General features: G+C 50.3%; 1 protein-coding gene across 2 annotated transcripts in view; it reads left to right on the top strand.

The window, feature by feature from the left end:
• The window catches only part of GPR153 (G protein-coupled receptor 153), a 45,458-nt gene extending 36,011 nt beyond the window's left edge, over nt 1–9,447 (top strand). The window contains exons 6-7 of one of the 2 annotated variants that reach the window (XR_012155513.1): nt 2,046–2,887; nt 4,458–9,447. Coding sequence is in view for 1 of the 2 variants with exons in the window: in XM_073316249.1 (XP_073172350.1) it covers nt 2,046–2,813 (768 nt within the window). In the remaining variant the exon portion in view is untranslated. Of the gene's footprint in view, nt 1–2,045 lie in introns of both variants that reach the window. The other variant, XM_073316249.1, reaches the window with a different exon arrangement.
• The last annotated feature ends 7,592 nt before the right edge of the window (nt 9,448–17,039 follow it).

Raw genomic sequence — 17,039 nt, 5'->3', positions numbered from 1 at the left:
AGGTGTGTCCAGGCACATTCAGCTCACTCCTGTTGGACAGTCCATGTCTGTCCGGTTTGGGAATGTACCTTGCCTGCTATCGAGTGTCCCGACAGAGAGCACTGGCTTGCCTGCCCTGTGTCCCAGGCACAGCCAGGAAGAGCCCAGTGAGTGCTGTGTTGATGAGCACGTCTTACCAGTCCATGGATTTCGGTGGAAAGTTAGTGGGTGAAGGCAGCGCAGCAAAGGATGAGCAGGAGACAGGTGAAAGCGAGCAAAGTAACTTTATAAAAGATGGACTGGCCTTTACTGGAGCCGTTTAAAGTCCCTGGGCAAAGTAACTGTCCCTTGGCTCGCTGACCCCTAGGTGAGACCTTGCTTGACCTTTGCTTAGGCTGCTTTGCTGTTGTATGCTCTCGCATTGATCCGAGACCTTGTAAGATGCAAACCTCCCCTCCCCCACTTTATTCTGTTTGTATTTTTTTTTAGTATACTTGATTATAGTGCTGACCACACCGAAGAAGGGCAGCCCTGAGGAATTAAACAATTGACAAGTAATAATTCATTTATTGGAAGTTTTTATAAACATTAATTACAAACCTGCCAGAATGTGTCACATTCTGATTGGTGGAAAATCAGTCAGGATTTGCTAGGGCATGACCGATTTTCACAGCTGTCCCATTGCACTCCGGCTGCTCCACACAATCACTTGTAAGAAAAGGTTTAATGTTGGTCAGGAGTTCAGCCTGGAGTACGTCAATTCACTCTGCTCGTCCAATTTTGAAGGATATGTGGAGTTTCCTTGTAAATGTCAAATTAACTTTTGGACGTTGCTTGCACCAATCAGGCTGCGCACACTTCGGGGTCTCGGCCCAAGAACAGCTGGCTGGAGCTCCCCTTGTGGCATGCTCCTGACTTTTCTGAAATGGAGCTCACACCACCAGGGTACAGCACACTCTGAATCTGTCCACAGCAGATTTGCTGTGATTCCAGACTCTGCCTTTAAAACAGCAAAGTACATTGGGCAAGATGAGGCCTTGTCCAAATGACACACCTCTAGACTGTCTTTTATTGCATGCAAAACAGCTTGAGAGAGGGTCCTACAAAAGGCTGTGTGTAATCGACTTGCTCTGTATTTTACTGCCTGCTTCTGAGACCCGGTGGAACCGACAGACGTCAGCATCATTCCCTCAGAATCACTTTGCGGTAGCAGCGACACCCCGAACCTGTGTTGAGTCCTAAAACTTTACAGGCTTACTTAAAATTGGAGCAGCTGCGAATACAAGAAGTTGGGCAGACGGGTTCACTGCTCTTGTGTGCGCCTGTTCTGTTTCCACTTTCTCTATTTCCCAGCAATCAGTTATTCATTTGCACTGCAGTAGTCCATCTGAGACCTGTACCCACTGGGCCAGGCACTGTTCACACACAGCCCCAAAGAACGTATCATCCCAACAGACCCAGGGTGGGAGGGGAACGCAGACCAGAGAGGAGAAGCATTTTGCCCCAGGTCAAACAGAGAGCTAGCATTGGAGCCAGGAGCAGAGCCCAGGTTTCTTGAGTCCCTGTCCAGTGTCCTGTCCATCGCGCCATCCCGCCCCTGTGCAGCGTGGGAGATCACGCCATAGCACAGTGACTCAGCAGGGGTCAGCTGGAAGCACGTGGCTTTCGAACGGGATGTTCTTCTCAGCCTTAGCTTCAGTCATGGTGCCACCAGCAGGGCACTGGCGGCAGCTCTGGGGACCCTTTGGAACCTCTCCCCAGGGGTTAGACCCTCCCTGTGCCACCCGCATGGAAAATTCTTGAGGAAGCACCATAGATGCTCAACGCGTCTCTGCGCTGAGACTTGCTGAGAGCACTGCTTGGCCCTCAGCTGCGTCCAGCTTGCCCAGGCCTCCGGCAGGAGCACCAGGCAGTCAGGACTTTCTCTGATCTGTTTGTATCCAGCAGCAAGTCACTGACATGCCGTGAATGTTTTGTTTGATGTGATTCCGTAGCTCTGACGACGAAGCTCCCAGGCCAGGCGGGGAAGGCTGACCCGTGGTGTTGCTTTCTCCCCTCTTCTCTAGGTCCCGCCTCTGAGGCGTTATTCTCACGATGAAACGGACATTTGGACTACGGGCCAGATTTCAGCCTACCTCCAGCGCTGGGGGGCAGGCGAGGACGCGGCCGGGCTGGCCCACCTCCTCATCCCGCGGCATGCACGGAGGAGGAGCAGCCTGACCTCCTACCACGAGGAGCGGCTCCCCTACCGCAAGCGCCGGAAGTCTGCCGAGAGCGTCATCTCACTCAAGCCGCTCTCCCGCGAGGACCTGTACAAGTGCTTCAGCAAGGAGGAAGTGGTGAACTTCATTGACGAGAGCCCCCTGGCCAGCCCCAGGAAAAGCCCCATGCGCTCGTCTTCCGTCTCCCTCCTCCCTGAGGCTTTTCCGCCCCAGGCCAGTGTGCGCTCCAACTTCCCTCTGACCGACTTTGAGCGGGAGCCTCAGGTGCTGCGCAGGTTCTCGGCGCAGGGGAAGGGCTGCAGCCTCACTGTGCCCAGGCCTCTGCGCGCCCAGGAGGACCCCAGGTGCCTCTTTCCTGGGGGAAACAGAGACCCCTGCAGGGGACAAACTCCCTTCGAACGAGGGGAGGCCCAGGCACTGGACAGCCGCCCAGCAGGCAGCAGCTGCTCCGAGTCAGGGGGATTTCGGACGAGTTTGAGCATCTCCTGGGGGGAGCAGGAAAATCTGCAGAAAGGTGGGAGCAAAGGAAGCACCACTAGCTTTTTAAGCTCCCCTTCTGCTTCGTCTGGGTATATCACATTTCATTCCGACTCCATCGGCTCGGCCTCCTAGGGCCCAGCGCCATCTCTGCCGCGGGTGCTGGTTTTCTGCGGCTTTCCCGACGTCGGTCACAGCTGGGGTCTTGGGTTAGTAACGGGAGCTGGGCAAAGCACCAAAGAAATCCGATGTCGTTCTCATGCATGAAAAAAGGGAGGCAGAGAGACTTGCTAGAGGAAGGTCTGATCTGAGGGCGGTGTAAAAATGTTTGCAATTCCTACTCAGGTGGACAAAGCCACAGCACAGTCCTTCCAGACCCTTTCCATGTGCGGAGGGCAGGGGCGCCCGGGGTGGGGGGATCAGCGCGGGTGCTGCAGCCCAGAGCGAATGCTCTGCTTTATCCCGGGCAGCAGGATTGCGCTGCCTGCAAAAGGCTGGTGGGGGTTTAGCGGAGCCCCACAGTCTCTCCTGGTGTTTGTTAGTAGCTGTAACACGGGCAGCATGTCTCCTCCAGGGATCGCTAACACGCGGTACCCTCCTCTTCAGGCTGGGGTGGAAAGCTGGGCTCGTGTTTCCGTTAGAGACGAAGAAGGGTGTTTCTCGTTTTAGTCAGAGCGGCTGGCTCGCCAGGCGAGGCAGCCTTATCTCCAAGGCACGGTAGCCTGACACGACAGTGCCTAATAGCGCGGGGCTGGTGTGTGGGTGTGTCGCTTATCCAGGACCAGGCTCCCTCTCTCTCTGGGGAAAGGGGGTTGAACCGTGCGACCGGGCCCGTGTTCGTGTTCTGGGAGCAGGCTGCGCGCTGGGGTAGTCCCGAGTGTAGTGGATAACAGTCCGCTGGAACATGGGGCTCAGCATGTGGCAGGTAAGAAAACACTCGGCTGCTGCTGTTGCTGCCGCGTGTTGTGCGTCTGGGCCGCCGCAAAGCGTCCAGGCTGCTCCAGGCCTCCCGAGCCGAGCCAACACATTCCGTTTTGACATTTAGAAAAAATTAGGGTGTTTTCTTCTTCCCCTTATTGATGTGAGTAAAAACAAGACCCAGCCAGAGATTGCTCTGGGGTGACAAACTCAGCCTCACCCTCCCCCCCCCCCCCCGGCATTTGAGGGCAAGGCCTTTCTGAGGGCAGAAGAATGGGGTGTGTTTAGCAGGGAACATTGATACACTCGGCAGAATGCAGGCACTGAAAAGCTTTTGTCGCCAGCGAGAGGCTGAGTTAATCGCCCACAAAACCAGTGTCTCTCTTGTGTCCTTTCTCCGCACTGCCTGTGAGCCACAGAGAGGTGGGTCAGGAGGGAAGAAGAGGTGACATTTCCATTTCAATGGCATCTCTGTTAACCTGCTGCTCTGCTACAATGCAGCTAACGCGGAGGAGTCAGGATCACTGTGTTCTGCCTGGAGAAATATTAGCGAGAGAATTTGGGGGGGGCCGGGGGTGGAGACTTTCTGTGAGCTCCTTTGTTTTACTAGGACTCTCTCTAGTGGGGAGACGTAGTGACCCTTACGAATGTCTACGTGCTGCTTTTTGAGCACGTGTGGGGTGCATGTGTGTCCACTGTCTGGCACAGGGGAAGGGAACTAATAGCCTCGAACTAAGCTGCGAAGCATAGAGAGCCCAGGGCCCGGCAAGGGGAAAGGGGCTCAGTATTCTGTAATACTCCAACCCTCATTATTATTTTTTCTAAATTCTGTGAATTAAATTTTATACCTGATTTCTCTAGGGGAAAAAGAAGGAGAAGATTGGTACCTGCTCAGCTCATGACACTGGCTCCAGTGGACCAAGAGCAGAGGCCACCTTTAATACAGGCTAAGTGAAGTGGGCCCAGTTTTCTGGATTCTGTAGTGGCCGGTTACTATAGACAGAGCTGTGATTCGCTTAGTGCATCTTCATAACTCACTGCCGAGGCTGAGAGTCGTAGCTCCTAGAGTGAGACTGCTCACGGGGTTCTGCCCCAGCCCGAGGATCCATGTGTTGCGCGGGCTCACACGAGGCTCCATTGCTCTTGTGCGTTCATTCAGATCTCGGTCTTGTTGCTCTGGAACTGCATGAGACTGGAGAATTGGTGCCTCTGCTCCTTTGGGTTCATGGTGTGAAATCCCGCTAACTTGTGCCCTGTGGTTTCATGGCTGATACAGACACAAGCTAAAGGTAAAGTGGCAGGTTCACTCTGTGGAGCTAATTTCTGTGTCCTTAAAACTATAACAAGCAATGTTTGAAGTGCAAAAAAAGAAAGCTGGTGATGACTGGTATACCCCTCCGCCCCCACATGCCTCTTCTTCTCCAACTGCAGCAATCAGAAGCATGGATCTGGCATCGCCATTTCTGTTCCCTTCCCAGCCACAGTCCGAACGCTGTTAATAGGGGAACCGAGCCTCGACAATGGATCTCTGCTTTGACTTTTCCACTTGAACACGGGTACCACAGTGGCAGGCCACTCTGCACTGATTGTGTAGCCAACGCTTGCAATGCATATGTCCCTGCACTGCCAAGCTGGCTGCTAGCTCCTGGAACCAGTGCAGAGCTGTGGAAGGCTTCGCTGCCCTGCACTGCAGTTCATAACTGGGATACAATTTAGGCTAATAGGAAAAAACCCCTATTACAGGCAGAGAGAAAACGGAAACATTCATTGATTATTTCCCCAAGCCCCTCCAGTGCCCTGGAAAATACTGAGAGTTGCCCATGCAGAGTCTAGTTTGCTCCTCCCATCACAGCCAAAATGCACCTGCTACAGTAGCACCCTTTCCTGTTACGTGCATCAGCGGATGGCAGAGTAGGGGGAGAGGCTGGCTTTCTGCTGGTTCTCACCTTGTTTCCTTTTCCAGTTGGCTTGCACCTCTGATACAGACATTTCTGGCCATCAGTTAATCCACCCACCAAACTGACTTCCACCCTCCAGGCTGTTACTCCTGTTTCTCTCGCTGTAACCCCCCCTCTCTTCTTCAACTCCTGGGTGCAGGCTGGGCTGAGAGTTACAGCGTCTGGCTTACAAAGAGTTTCAATTCTTCTCTGTTGCTTCCCTCAGCATGGGCTTCTTGAAATCTGTGTTTGCGCGACACACACTCCCTGGCAGTGCTTAGCACATCACTCGCTCCTAAGGAGCCAGAGTGCTTTGCAAACAGACGTGAATTGGGCCATTTTACTGATGGGGAGATAGAGTCCTTGTCTGTGTCCAGACTGCTTATGGTGCAGCATGGCTTCCCCTGGGATTGGGTGAGCTCTGATGTAAGGACTGGGCCCCTGCCCTGCACCTGCTTGTGTGGACCCTTTTATTTCAGTTCAGTAGTAGCTTATTCCAGTTTAGTTTAACCCTCTTCCTAGTCAATTTCAGCTAAACTGAGATAAGCCTGGCTTAAACCAAATAGCCTTTTGTACCAGTTTAACTACATCACTTTAGCTAACCTGGTGCTGCTCTGTAGCCCTGAGGCACAGAGACAGGAAGCATCTTGCCCCCAAATCGCATAGGGAGGAGGTCCAGGAGGACAGCCCCGCAGTCTTGACTCCCAATCCTCGCTGACTTGCTACAGGAAGTAGGAAGCCTGGAGCATGGTGAGTTCTGTGAACAAGTAACACCTAGTTTCGGATTGCAGTGTATTTTAAACACCTTTAGGAATCAGTCCCCCAAAGGCTGTTTTAGAGGGCTGGGGAGAGGTAAGAGCCATCGGGATTTCCCTGCCATTTTTATGTGGTGCTCCCTGGAGCTACCACCAGCCATTGCAGGTGGCAGGGACAGAAGTGGCAAGTTGTACATCGAGTTGCTAAGAGGAGTTGTGGCCTTTCTGCCCGGCAGCCAGGATGTTCATAATTCTCTTCTCTCCTAGAGGGGTTATCAGGAAGTAGGCGGACATTTTTACCCTGGGGTCTGCATTTGCGGAGCAGAAGCCATATAGCTGGTCGTCATTTCTGATTGTGAGCCCAAGGATAGACATTTCCAGATGGCTTGGAAGGGATAAATATTGTGTTTTTTTAATAGCACCCTATAACAGAGGGAGAATCATTGTTGCAAAAGTTCACAGTTGACTATAGAACCTACTGCTTGCAGTGTTGTGTAGCTGTGTTGGCCCCCAGATATTAGAGAGACGAGGCTGGTGTGCTAATATCCTTTATTGGACCCACTTCTGTTGGTGAGAGAGACCCTTTCAAGCCACAAAGAGCTCTTCTGCAGGTCTGGGAAAGGTATTCCCAGTGTTACAGGTTAATACAAAGTGGAACAGATTGTTTAGCTTTAACACACATTTCAAGGGACCATTCCCGGTGAAGTGCTGACCCTCTTTCCCTGGGGAGACTCTTCCAGAGTCCAATCAACATCGTTAGGACAGTTGTCCTGACTTCCACCCTAAACTTTCCCTTTGATAAACTCATGCTCTCCTCTTGACTCACTGGTACTGCTCCCTGTCAAGTACTTACACTGTGGCTGTTCCCTGCCGCCCCTCTTACTGATCTCTTTGCTGAGTTATTCATACTTAGCTCTTTCAGTGTTTCTGGTTAGGTCAGCAGCCCCTCTGAACCTATCATGCTCTGGGCCCCCTCTATCTTGATCCCCTCCAATTTGTTTTAGCCTCCTGGAATGGGGATGCCCCAAGCTGCATGCCATATTCCACGGGCAGTCCCCATGTGCTGCATAAAGAGGGACATTCCCTCCCTGGTCTGTGATGTTATGCTTGTGTGAATGTAACCTGATATATACTGTAAAATATGGTAACATGCATGTATTGGTTTCATGTACTCTTGCATTTCTTTGAGTTAGACCAGCTACACTCTCAGATAAAATTCCCCGATGCTAGCAGGAGCTGTCTAAGAACAGAAAATATACATATGCCATAGAAAATTTACCAGTAGCACTTTTGACGGGACACTGTGCCCTGGCTATTTATTTTCTAGTAAGTGAGATTTTGCGAGCTCGCAAGCGAGCACTGAAGGGTGTCAGCAGCATGCTCAGCAGAGCTGACAAGACAGTGACCAGGGCCTCTGCCTTGCCCTGTAGTTCTCTGCCATTTCCTTTCCCAACAGCACCGATTGCCCTGGGGTGAGGGTAAATAGAAAGCATCTCTCTGGTGACCTTCCTGTTCCACACAGAGAGGCCTGTTGGGTCTAGAGGGGCTGCGAGGCAGGACTCCATCCTGTTCATGGCTCTGCCGCTCATTGGAAAAGTGACTTGTCTGAGGTGTCACCACTCCTCTGTGCCTCGGTTTCCTCAGATGTGGTGGCAGTTTAGTAACATTTGCCATTTTCACGGGGCTGTGATCCCTCAAGAAAAAGTGCTTTTGAGTGCAAAGTACCATTGTTACCAGTTCCTTAAAGGGTGCCGTTAGCTGCCCCAATTCACTGCATGGTGAGAGTACTGAACTGCAGCTGTGTAGCCCCTGGTACCTTGTTAATCAGCACTGATGGGGAAGGAATTCCAGGGAAAGCATGTGGCTAAACTATCTGCTTTGCGTGAGACTCCTCCTCCGCTGCAAGAAATAGTCTATAACAGATCGCCAGAAAACTCTGCTGCCTTTTGCAGTGAAAGAGTCAACAGACAAGGCAGCAGTTGTGTGGTGCCATCGATGGGCTGAAGCATACGAATGCAAGTACATTTTCCTGAAATGGACTGATTTAAATTAGACTGATAAAGTGTTGTCAACTGCACTAGACTGAAAAGAAAATGCATTTGGAACCAAAATTCAACTTGTTTGAAATTGGAGCCACCCGTTGAATTCTGTTGGCCTTGAGGTGTGTTTCTTTTTGACAAATCTAACCCTGACCGTAAAAGAACAATCCAGACCCTGCCATTACTTCACTTAAACTTCAGAGCCATGAATGAAACATTAAAGAAACACAGCCGGTTTCAGTGTCACGTTTGAATCCTTAATTGTCATAAGCAAAGAATACTCAGTCTTGAGCTCTTACCAAAAGGGTCCCAGAGAATGAGATTTCTCCTGTTAAGTGAGGGACGAGAGTCTCTGTGTCTAGGGGACAGGTGTGAGGCATGCTTATAATTTGGAATGCTCAATGTTTAAATGAACCATTCTAACTAATTCATTTTTCAATTGCAATAAAAAAAAAAGAACCACAAACTTAGAAACAAGGGATTAAACAGAGCGTCTGGGTGGGTGTTTTGTTCCTATTGATAAAATTCCCCCACCAGAAAGTGATGTTGTGCCTTTAAGGATTAAAAATATTGATGCTGGTCATTTGTTAATAATTCTGTCAGTGACCTCTTTGTGTTTCACCTCTAACCAGGGGAGAACGAGGCTTTAAGCGGTTGTTAACAATTTGTAGTACTGTATCTTTTTAACTATTTGTAGTGTCAAAAGGCCATGTTCTGAAAAGAATGGGTTTTGTGCCACCGTATCACAGAGAGCCAGTCCTGATTTTTACTGAATTTTGGAGAAAAAAAAAAGAATACAAAGGCTGCTCTGGTCTTCGGGATAACTAGACAATGTCTTTTTATTGCACAATAATGACTGATGTTTTGTAAATGCCAATAAGGTACTTTTATTGGAACTCAAACTACTTCTTTAAACTGTTCTGTGTGTACTATGCATTTGTAAGATCTCCTTTCTGTCAGTGAGGTTGATGCTTTGCAACAATTCTTTCTATTGGTCTAAGTGGATTTGTCTTAAGTATAAAGTTTAGAGCATTTTATTCACAGTATTTCTGATTCATTTGTAGTTTGCTCTTTTTTGACAACTTGAGGGTTTCTCTTTGTAAAGGACTGAATAAAAATTCCTTCCGTATTGTTTACACTCCATTCATCCTACTCCTTGGTATATACATTGTCACGTCACTTCATTTCTGTTTCTTCAGGTGCAGGCCAGAGTTTTCTGCATTCTCATAACCCTGCCCCAGTGCAACAGTGGGAAGCAATTCCTGCTCCTGAGGTACTCTTGAAAACCCCACACTTGGAAAGGAACAGCAGAAGTCCCATTCACTTTCCCTAGGACTTGCACTCCCACTTTTGGAAACTCCTACCCTTAAATCATCAAAACTCTGTCCTGGGCCCCTTTCTGCTCTCATTTGCTCCAGGGGGCATGCATGCTCATCCCAACACAGAACTGAGTGATGTCAAAACCCACAGAACCAGCTGCATTTTGTTTACATCAGTAAGAATTTCTGGGCAGTCGGCTGCAATGTTCCCCCTCTCAATATCACTGTCATGCCTGGGGGTGGGGAATGGCTCCTTGTATTGCTGAGTGCTGGATGTACCAACTTCAATGTGTTTGTCTCCCCTCAGGCGGGCTTTGTGCTGGGGAAAGGCACCGGAACCTGAAGTCCCCAGAACAGATACCAAGCAAGCAGCATCTACCTGCCCCAGAGCTGGAGCTTAACTCAACCCTTTCTATCTGTTGATTGCTCTGCAGGAATTGCCAGCAAGTACAATCCCTAGTACCAGTAATGCCTGAGGTTTGTATGAAGGACACACCTGCTCACTAAAAACTGCACTGGTGAGCCAAACTGCGTTTACACAAATCGCTGAACAGCCAGCTGATGGTAATGACTTCCCTCATCCTGGACCATGTGTGAGTCAGTGCCCTTGAGGAGAATGTATGCCCTGTCCAGGGCTCAGCCAGCTAGTCCCCCCTCCCTGCCCTCCTCCACAGACTACAGCTGAGTTTGGAGTAACACCTGAACACTTACGGTTTTTAAGCAATTATGCCTACATGGAGAGCAGACTAGCAGGTCTGTTCTTACAAAGATTTCCCCATTTGTTGTGATTTTTCAAGGCTGGGTTCTCTGTCGACACAGCCTCACGATGGTAGGAGCTTCCCGGAGCAAGCTGGAAAACAATGTCAGATCAGTGCCTAGACTGCCTGACAGACTCACCAGTTTCTGGTCAGATGATCTCCCCTATGTTTTATGGCAGCCTTGTGCAAGATGGAGGAGAATCACCTGCCGCCCTTAGTTATGAAAGCCAGCAGGGTGGACCTGGGGAAACAGTCACTGGTGTGACTGGAATTACAGGTAAATGCTCAGAAACTCCACATCGTGCTTGCAGTGCATGAAGGAATGAGCCTGTCCACTTGGACCCATGTGTGCCTTCTATCTGGGTTCTTACATCACGCCCATCGTCTTGGTATCCATGGCACAGTGGAGAGAAGAAAGGGGCTGTCTGCCTCCCTGTTTAAAAGGGAACTGAACTCCAGCTGAGCTTCGGGCAGAGTGTGGCTGAAGGTTCACTGGTGGCTGGAATGACATTGGACAACAGAGCTTAATATTTTTATTTCGGACAAGCTGCCCTGGGGGACACAGGGCCCTCCTGGAACCTCGCTCAGCAGCGCTGTCCTGGCTGTGGTATTTGCTCCCCTGCACAGGCACTGGTTTGCAAAGAAACCCAGATTCTCCATCGGCTGCAGTGAGATTCTGGTAAGGCCACAGTTGTCTTTCTCGTGTCCTTGCTGCTCTTCAGTGTCTTTGCACAGCCTTGCGAGGAAGCGGCTCTTTCATGCGTGTGCTGGTGCTGCCATCTAGAGGAGCAGAGGTTGCAGAACAGTCCTGGCATTGTCTGCTGACCCCAACAAGGGGGCGGCTTCAGAGAGTAAAAGGGCTTTTGTCTCTCTCCGAGAGGCTACTTGGACACGAGGGAGGAGGCTTCTTTTGGAGCTGGAAGGAAGGCGTGGTGGTGAAGTGAGGCACATCACTTTCCCAGCCCATTAACATAAGCCATTCCCATTCACTGTCACACATACCTAGTGTGGGTATTGGGGTACATCAGCAGAAACTGGAAGAGCTCCATAAAGCATCTACCAAAGAAGGATCTGACATTCTGTGTCTTTCCTCTCTCTCCCGTAGGAACGTGGGTTCACAGGAAAAGGCAGGAGCAGTGAAAGAACCCTGCTAAAGATGACTACGAAGAAGGCCAGGCCATTCCAAGCAACAGTGAGTGGGCCCCAGGAGACCCGGCCTGTCTGGCATCATTAACAGTACAGGCTCTCTGCTGTGCATCTCACCTAGGAAAGCTTTCACCAGCTTTGTTCCCAAGCCACACTAGGATGGGTTAAAAACAAAACTGTATCAAATTATGGCCATTGGAAAGATGGCTTATAGTTGTCATTCGTTGAGCAAAATTCTGGGATGAGGCAGTGTTCCTGTCCCATCGCTGGGAAAGCATGTCTGTCTTTCTAAAATCCTGTGGCTCTTGGAGCCAGCCTATTGTAAGGGGTCTCCTGGCTTCCTTGTTTTGATCTTTTCTATGGCTTTGCTAATAAGACATAAGAATGATCAAGGCTTATGCTTCCGGGAAGGTTCTCCACCAACATGTCCATCTTTGCTGCACTATGGCTGTGACAATCTCCCAAGCAATAAAACCCTCGTCCTCCTCCTTGTCTAAGGATGAAAGGGGGAACACAGACAATAGTGTGGGATATTGTCTCTCTAGGGTTTGCATGTCTCTCTCGTTTATGGGTCTGCTTAATTGTCTTCCTCTCTTTGTGAATGGCACTTAGTGGTTCAGTTGCAGACTGGATGGGTAAAACATTTTATAACCCGGAAGGTTAATCATTAACCCTTTCTAAATGCCCCTGAATAAACTTCTTCACACGCTGAGATCTTAGCAGTGATGAGGGCTTTAAAATGACTCTTCTGCCCCTGCTCCCCCACAGGACAACTGCCCGTCTCTACTCGCTGGGATGAAGTTTCTCTATCTGACAGCTGGGCCAGGAAGCAATGTGACCTTTTGTGACCAGTTGTTCAAACACAAGCTACTACAGGCTCTAATTTCTCTTCATGGGGGAAAAAATGTGAAATGGAAGAGACAGAAATCACTTCCCTCTCTCCGGGGCTCAGCGATGGCCTAGCGTGCAGCTCACCAGACCTGCAGTACAGTGACTTTGGCTGCAGAGGAGTAAAATACAGACATTGAATCTGTAAACTATTCTTGGCCTAGCCCAAGACAGGAGTTGGCATAAAAAATTAGCTTCCCAGGCCGAAAAATTCACACCCTGACCTGCAGCTGACACCCATTGTTCAGGCAAAATAAGCCCTGAGAGCACCAGTGTTTGGGATGTATACACCCAAAGCACTCGGGTTATCATTAACCTGAGGGAAAAGCCTGTCAGGTAATCCCCAGAAGATAATGTGCTCTTCCCCCAGGGAGCAGTCACAGCCCTCAGTTTGCAATCTCAATGAACTCCTCAGCAAGACTTGGCTGTCACCCCCACACTCAGCCACTGGAGATGAATGCTGACCAAAGCATGACTGCAAATCACTGCACTGAGCTCACACTTGGAAAGACTTGAAAGTCCAGTTGCCTTTCCAGTACTAGAGATACCCAGGAACCATCTGCCACAATGCCCTGAACAGGACTGCATAATCCCGGTGAGAGCGCATTTGGGTTTGTGTGTTAGTTACTAGAGAAATACAATTGGGCGGCTGGTAAGACACATACTAATGCTCAGAGGTCCCAGGTGAAGGTGGTTGGCAATGCCAAGGGCTTTAGAAACATTAATGAATTCTATCACTCTGTCCACCTTGAGGTAGGTGTTTATCTTACTTCTTTCAGGTGGCTGCAGTGTTTTGGCCAAGGTCAGGCAACGAGTCCATTAGGAATCCAGGAATATGAGCAATAACTGCTGTTTCATAAGCCTGTGCTGTACCCACTAGACAAGTCTCTCGCTCCCGCAGCCCCAGGAAGGCATGTGCCCTAGCAAAACTGGCAGAAAATACATTTCTCAGATAGCTTCCAATCAGCTAGTGCGGAATGGATCTGGTTTGGCCTGCTCCTGCGTGGGTGATTTTCTGGCCATGCACTTACAGACATGCTCCCTCCATTACCTGGATCATAGAATCATAGAATATCAGGGTTGGAAGGGACTTTGGAGGTCATCTAGTCCAACCCCCTGCTCAAAGCAGGACCGATCCCCAATTTTTGCCCCAGATCCCTAAATGGTCCTCCTCAAGGATTGAACTCACAACCCTGGGTTTAGCAGGCCAATGCTCAAACCACGGAGCTATCCCCCCCGAGGGATACAGGAGTGCTGCCCTTGCCCTCTGCAGCTGTGGTGCAAAGCTCATGCTGCCCCGTGAGTATGAGCCATGGCTGTGTGCTCTTTTGGACACAAAGATTCTTCAGTTCCCCAGCTACCCTCTCCTTGGATTGACCAGTACAGGGGCTCTGGGTCTCTACAAAGTGCCATGGCTGGTCGTCTTTGTTCCTAGCAAATGTATCCATCTTATTAACTTCTGCCCTGAACTAAACACCTCCTGAGCTTTGCCATCCCCTTTTGCTGGATCGGCGGCTGAGCCATGCTGTGCAGTTCTGTGTCTCGGGTGTGTAACTTCAGACAGAGACAGGCGCAGAGAGGACTGAAACAAATCAGCTGTCGTGCCTGAGAAGCCTTTGGCCCGCTCTCATTCCTGACCGTTCGGGGATCAGAAAGGCCCTCATTAGGTATGCAGCCCCGCTGTCTCCGATTCTGCACCTAGGATGTACTGTCTGTAACTGACAACCCCTTCCAGATCCAGTGTAAATTACATCTGGCCATCAGATAAACCTTGCACATAACAGCAAAACTACAGAGGGGCTTAATGGTACTGCAGCTTGCTTACTGGCTTTTCTTTCGTGAATCATAATTAACGTTTATCAAGTGCTGAAAAGGCCTCAAATAGAAGGTGCAGAGGGGAGCAAAGCACTTTGCTAGCATGGCTGGTGGGTGTTGTGCTGCCGAACAAATGGTTCTTGCCACCTCTGGAAGAGGAAGTGGAAGTGAGTAGGGTTTCTGCTAATGTGTGTAACCAAGGAGAAAACTTGGCTCAAAGGATCCCATTGAGGATGATCCAGTCCTGATCTCACTCAGCTGTTGATCAAAGGCCAAAGCCCTGGGAGTCAGGACTCCTGGATTCTATTCCTGCTTCTGCCACTAAGCGTCTATACTGGTCCCAGTACAGCGAGACAGGCCTTCAGTGTAGCTGTTCCCTGGATGGACGTCCCTACTTTCAAACCGCCCCGGTAAGCCTCACTAGTGCGAGCACTGTTTTACACTAGTACAGCACTTCTAAGAGGGGAGATTGTACAGGTAGCAGCAGGGATACAGATCTCCCTAGTGTAAGCAGCTCCTAGCAGTGTCAGTTCAGACCATGCGTCTGCCCTACCTCGCCTCCTGTCCTGCCCCCCGGCTATACAGGGCAGTGTGGGTGAACTGCCCTCAGTTCCTTCTCAACTGCCTCAGCCTGAAAGGGAGCTTTCATGTTGTCGCCTTGAACCTGCCCCAGCTGCAAGGGTTTTCTCCTAGTTGTAGTTCCGTTATAGATAGATTGACTAACTTAGCTGTAGTTTGATTAGTTTGTTCCCCTCCCTTCAGGGAGGCTCATCTTCCTTGGGAAAATGTGCCAGCTCACTGGAGTTCAAATGCTGCCCCACTTGCCAGGACGCCATCCCGGTTAGCGATGGCCACGCCAAGTGTGTTCACTGCCTGGAAGAGCCTCACATTCCTCGGGAGGGTAACTTCTGTTTCGCCCTTAAATCCAGGGTGAGGGAAAACTGGGAGATTAAGTTGAGGCTACTAAAGATGGAGTACTCCCTTTGCCCTGCTTCAGGGCCGGGTCAGGAGAACTGCCCTGTACACCAGTCTCAGGGCTGACCCAGCGCCCCTTCAACCTCAGCTCAGCCTTCTCCCAGTGAGGGAAAGACTCCAGAGACCCCGTCAACGGGTGGCAAGCAGAGGAGCTCTGACTCCGTTCATAAGAAGCCTGCTCCTAAAGAGCCCAGTCCCTCAGTATGTCAATGGTTTCAGAACCTTGGACCTCCCAACTCGGAACCATAGATGTAACAGACTCCTCCAATACTGGCAGGGCTGGAAAGCCCTAGAGATCTTCCAAGAGCAAACATGGCTCTGACTGAGCCTCAGGACCATCCGGACATGCCCAAGAAGGCAAGGACAAACCTTCTTCCAGACCGGTACTGTCATACTCAGCTTTGTCACTGGCACCTCCCACAACAGGTTCCTCAGTACCAGGCAAGCCCATGGCTCCCACCTCGGAGAGCTCGAAATGTTCAGGTCCATCTATCTCCGGAGACAAACACACAGTCATGTGGGTACCACTTCCCCATTCGGTACTGCAAGAATTCAGGTACTCAGAGGATTTATTGGTGGCAGATGAGCCGGAGTCTCCATTGCTTATGGGTATGACAGGCCTCTTGGTACGAAGACTCACCAGGCTTTTCTGCTGGGGCTCCTCCACTAAATGATGGAGAGGATGATGATGGAGATCACTCCTCTTGTCTCAGTGCAGGGCTCTCCCACCCAGCCATCGGGGAACCCACCCACTGACATGCACAGAGAATGAGAGACCTCTTGGGTCAAAGTCACCTCCTTTCCCATACGGCCCCCCACAGTAGCCATACCAGGGCCCCTGGGTGGCAAACCAACAACAATATTCCAGGGCTCCAAGTCTTGCCCACCAGGAAAAGAGAGAGAGACACAATCCCCCTCCACTCCAGCCATGCCTCAGGAGGAGACATTTGAGAAGCAGGAAGCCAGGGCAGGTAAGGAGGCTACCCCTCAGACTACCATCTCCTCGTGGTCTCCAGATGAGGTGGTTATGCCTTCACTACCGTCTCTGGGTGATGATTTTCAGCAATTTCAGGACCTCATAAAATGGGTGGTGGATGCTCTGCGGAAAATCTCTGCTGAAGGGGAGTACCCAGCAGGGACATCTCAGACAACCACGGGGACTGCACAGGGGAGTAACCTTTCCTTCCATTTCCATTCCAGTCTTACCGGCTGAATGTCTCTAAAGAAGGACGCAGCAGATGTGCTCTGCACACTGGAAAAGGAGCCTCGCTTTACATTAAGAAAAGGAGGACTTGTGGCACCTTAGAGACTAACCAATTTATTTGAGCATGAGCTTTCGTGAGCTACAGCTCACTTCATCGGATGCATACTGTGGAAACTGCAGAAGACATTATATACACACAGAGATCATGAAACAATACCTCCTCCCACCCCACTGTCCTGCTGGTAATAGCTTATCTAAAGTGGTCATCAGGTGGGCCATTTCCAGCACAAATCCAGGTTTTCTCACCCTCCGCCCCCCCCCACACAAACTCACTCTCCTGCTGGTGATAGCCCATCCAAAGTGACCACTCTCTTCACAATGTGTATGATAAACAAGGTGGGCCATTTCCTGCACAAATCCAGGTTCTCTCACCCCCTCACCCCCCTTCAAAAACCACACACACAAACTCACTCTCCTGCTGGTAATAGCTTATCCAAAGTGACCACTCTCCCTACAATGTGCATGGTAATCCAGGTGAGCCATTTCCAGCACAAATCCAGGCTTTCTCACCCCCCCCCCTTTTTTTTTTTTTACATTAAGTGCTTGG

This window comes from Lepidochelys kempii, chromosome 18 (genome assembly GCF_965140265.1).
Source record: "Lepidochelys kempii isolate rLepKem1 chromosome 18, rLepKem1.hap2, whole genome shotgun sequence".
NCBI lineage: Eukaryota > Metazoa > Chordata > Testudines > Cheloniidae > Lepidochelys > Lepidochelys kempii.
The sequence above is the reverse complement of the archived record's forward strand: the minus strand, read 5'-3'. Positions and strand labels throughout refer to the sequence as shown.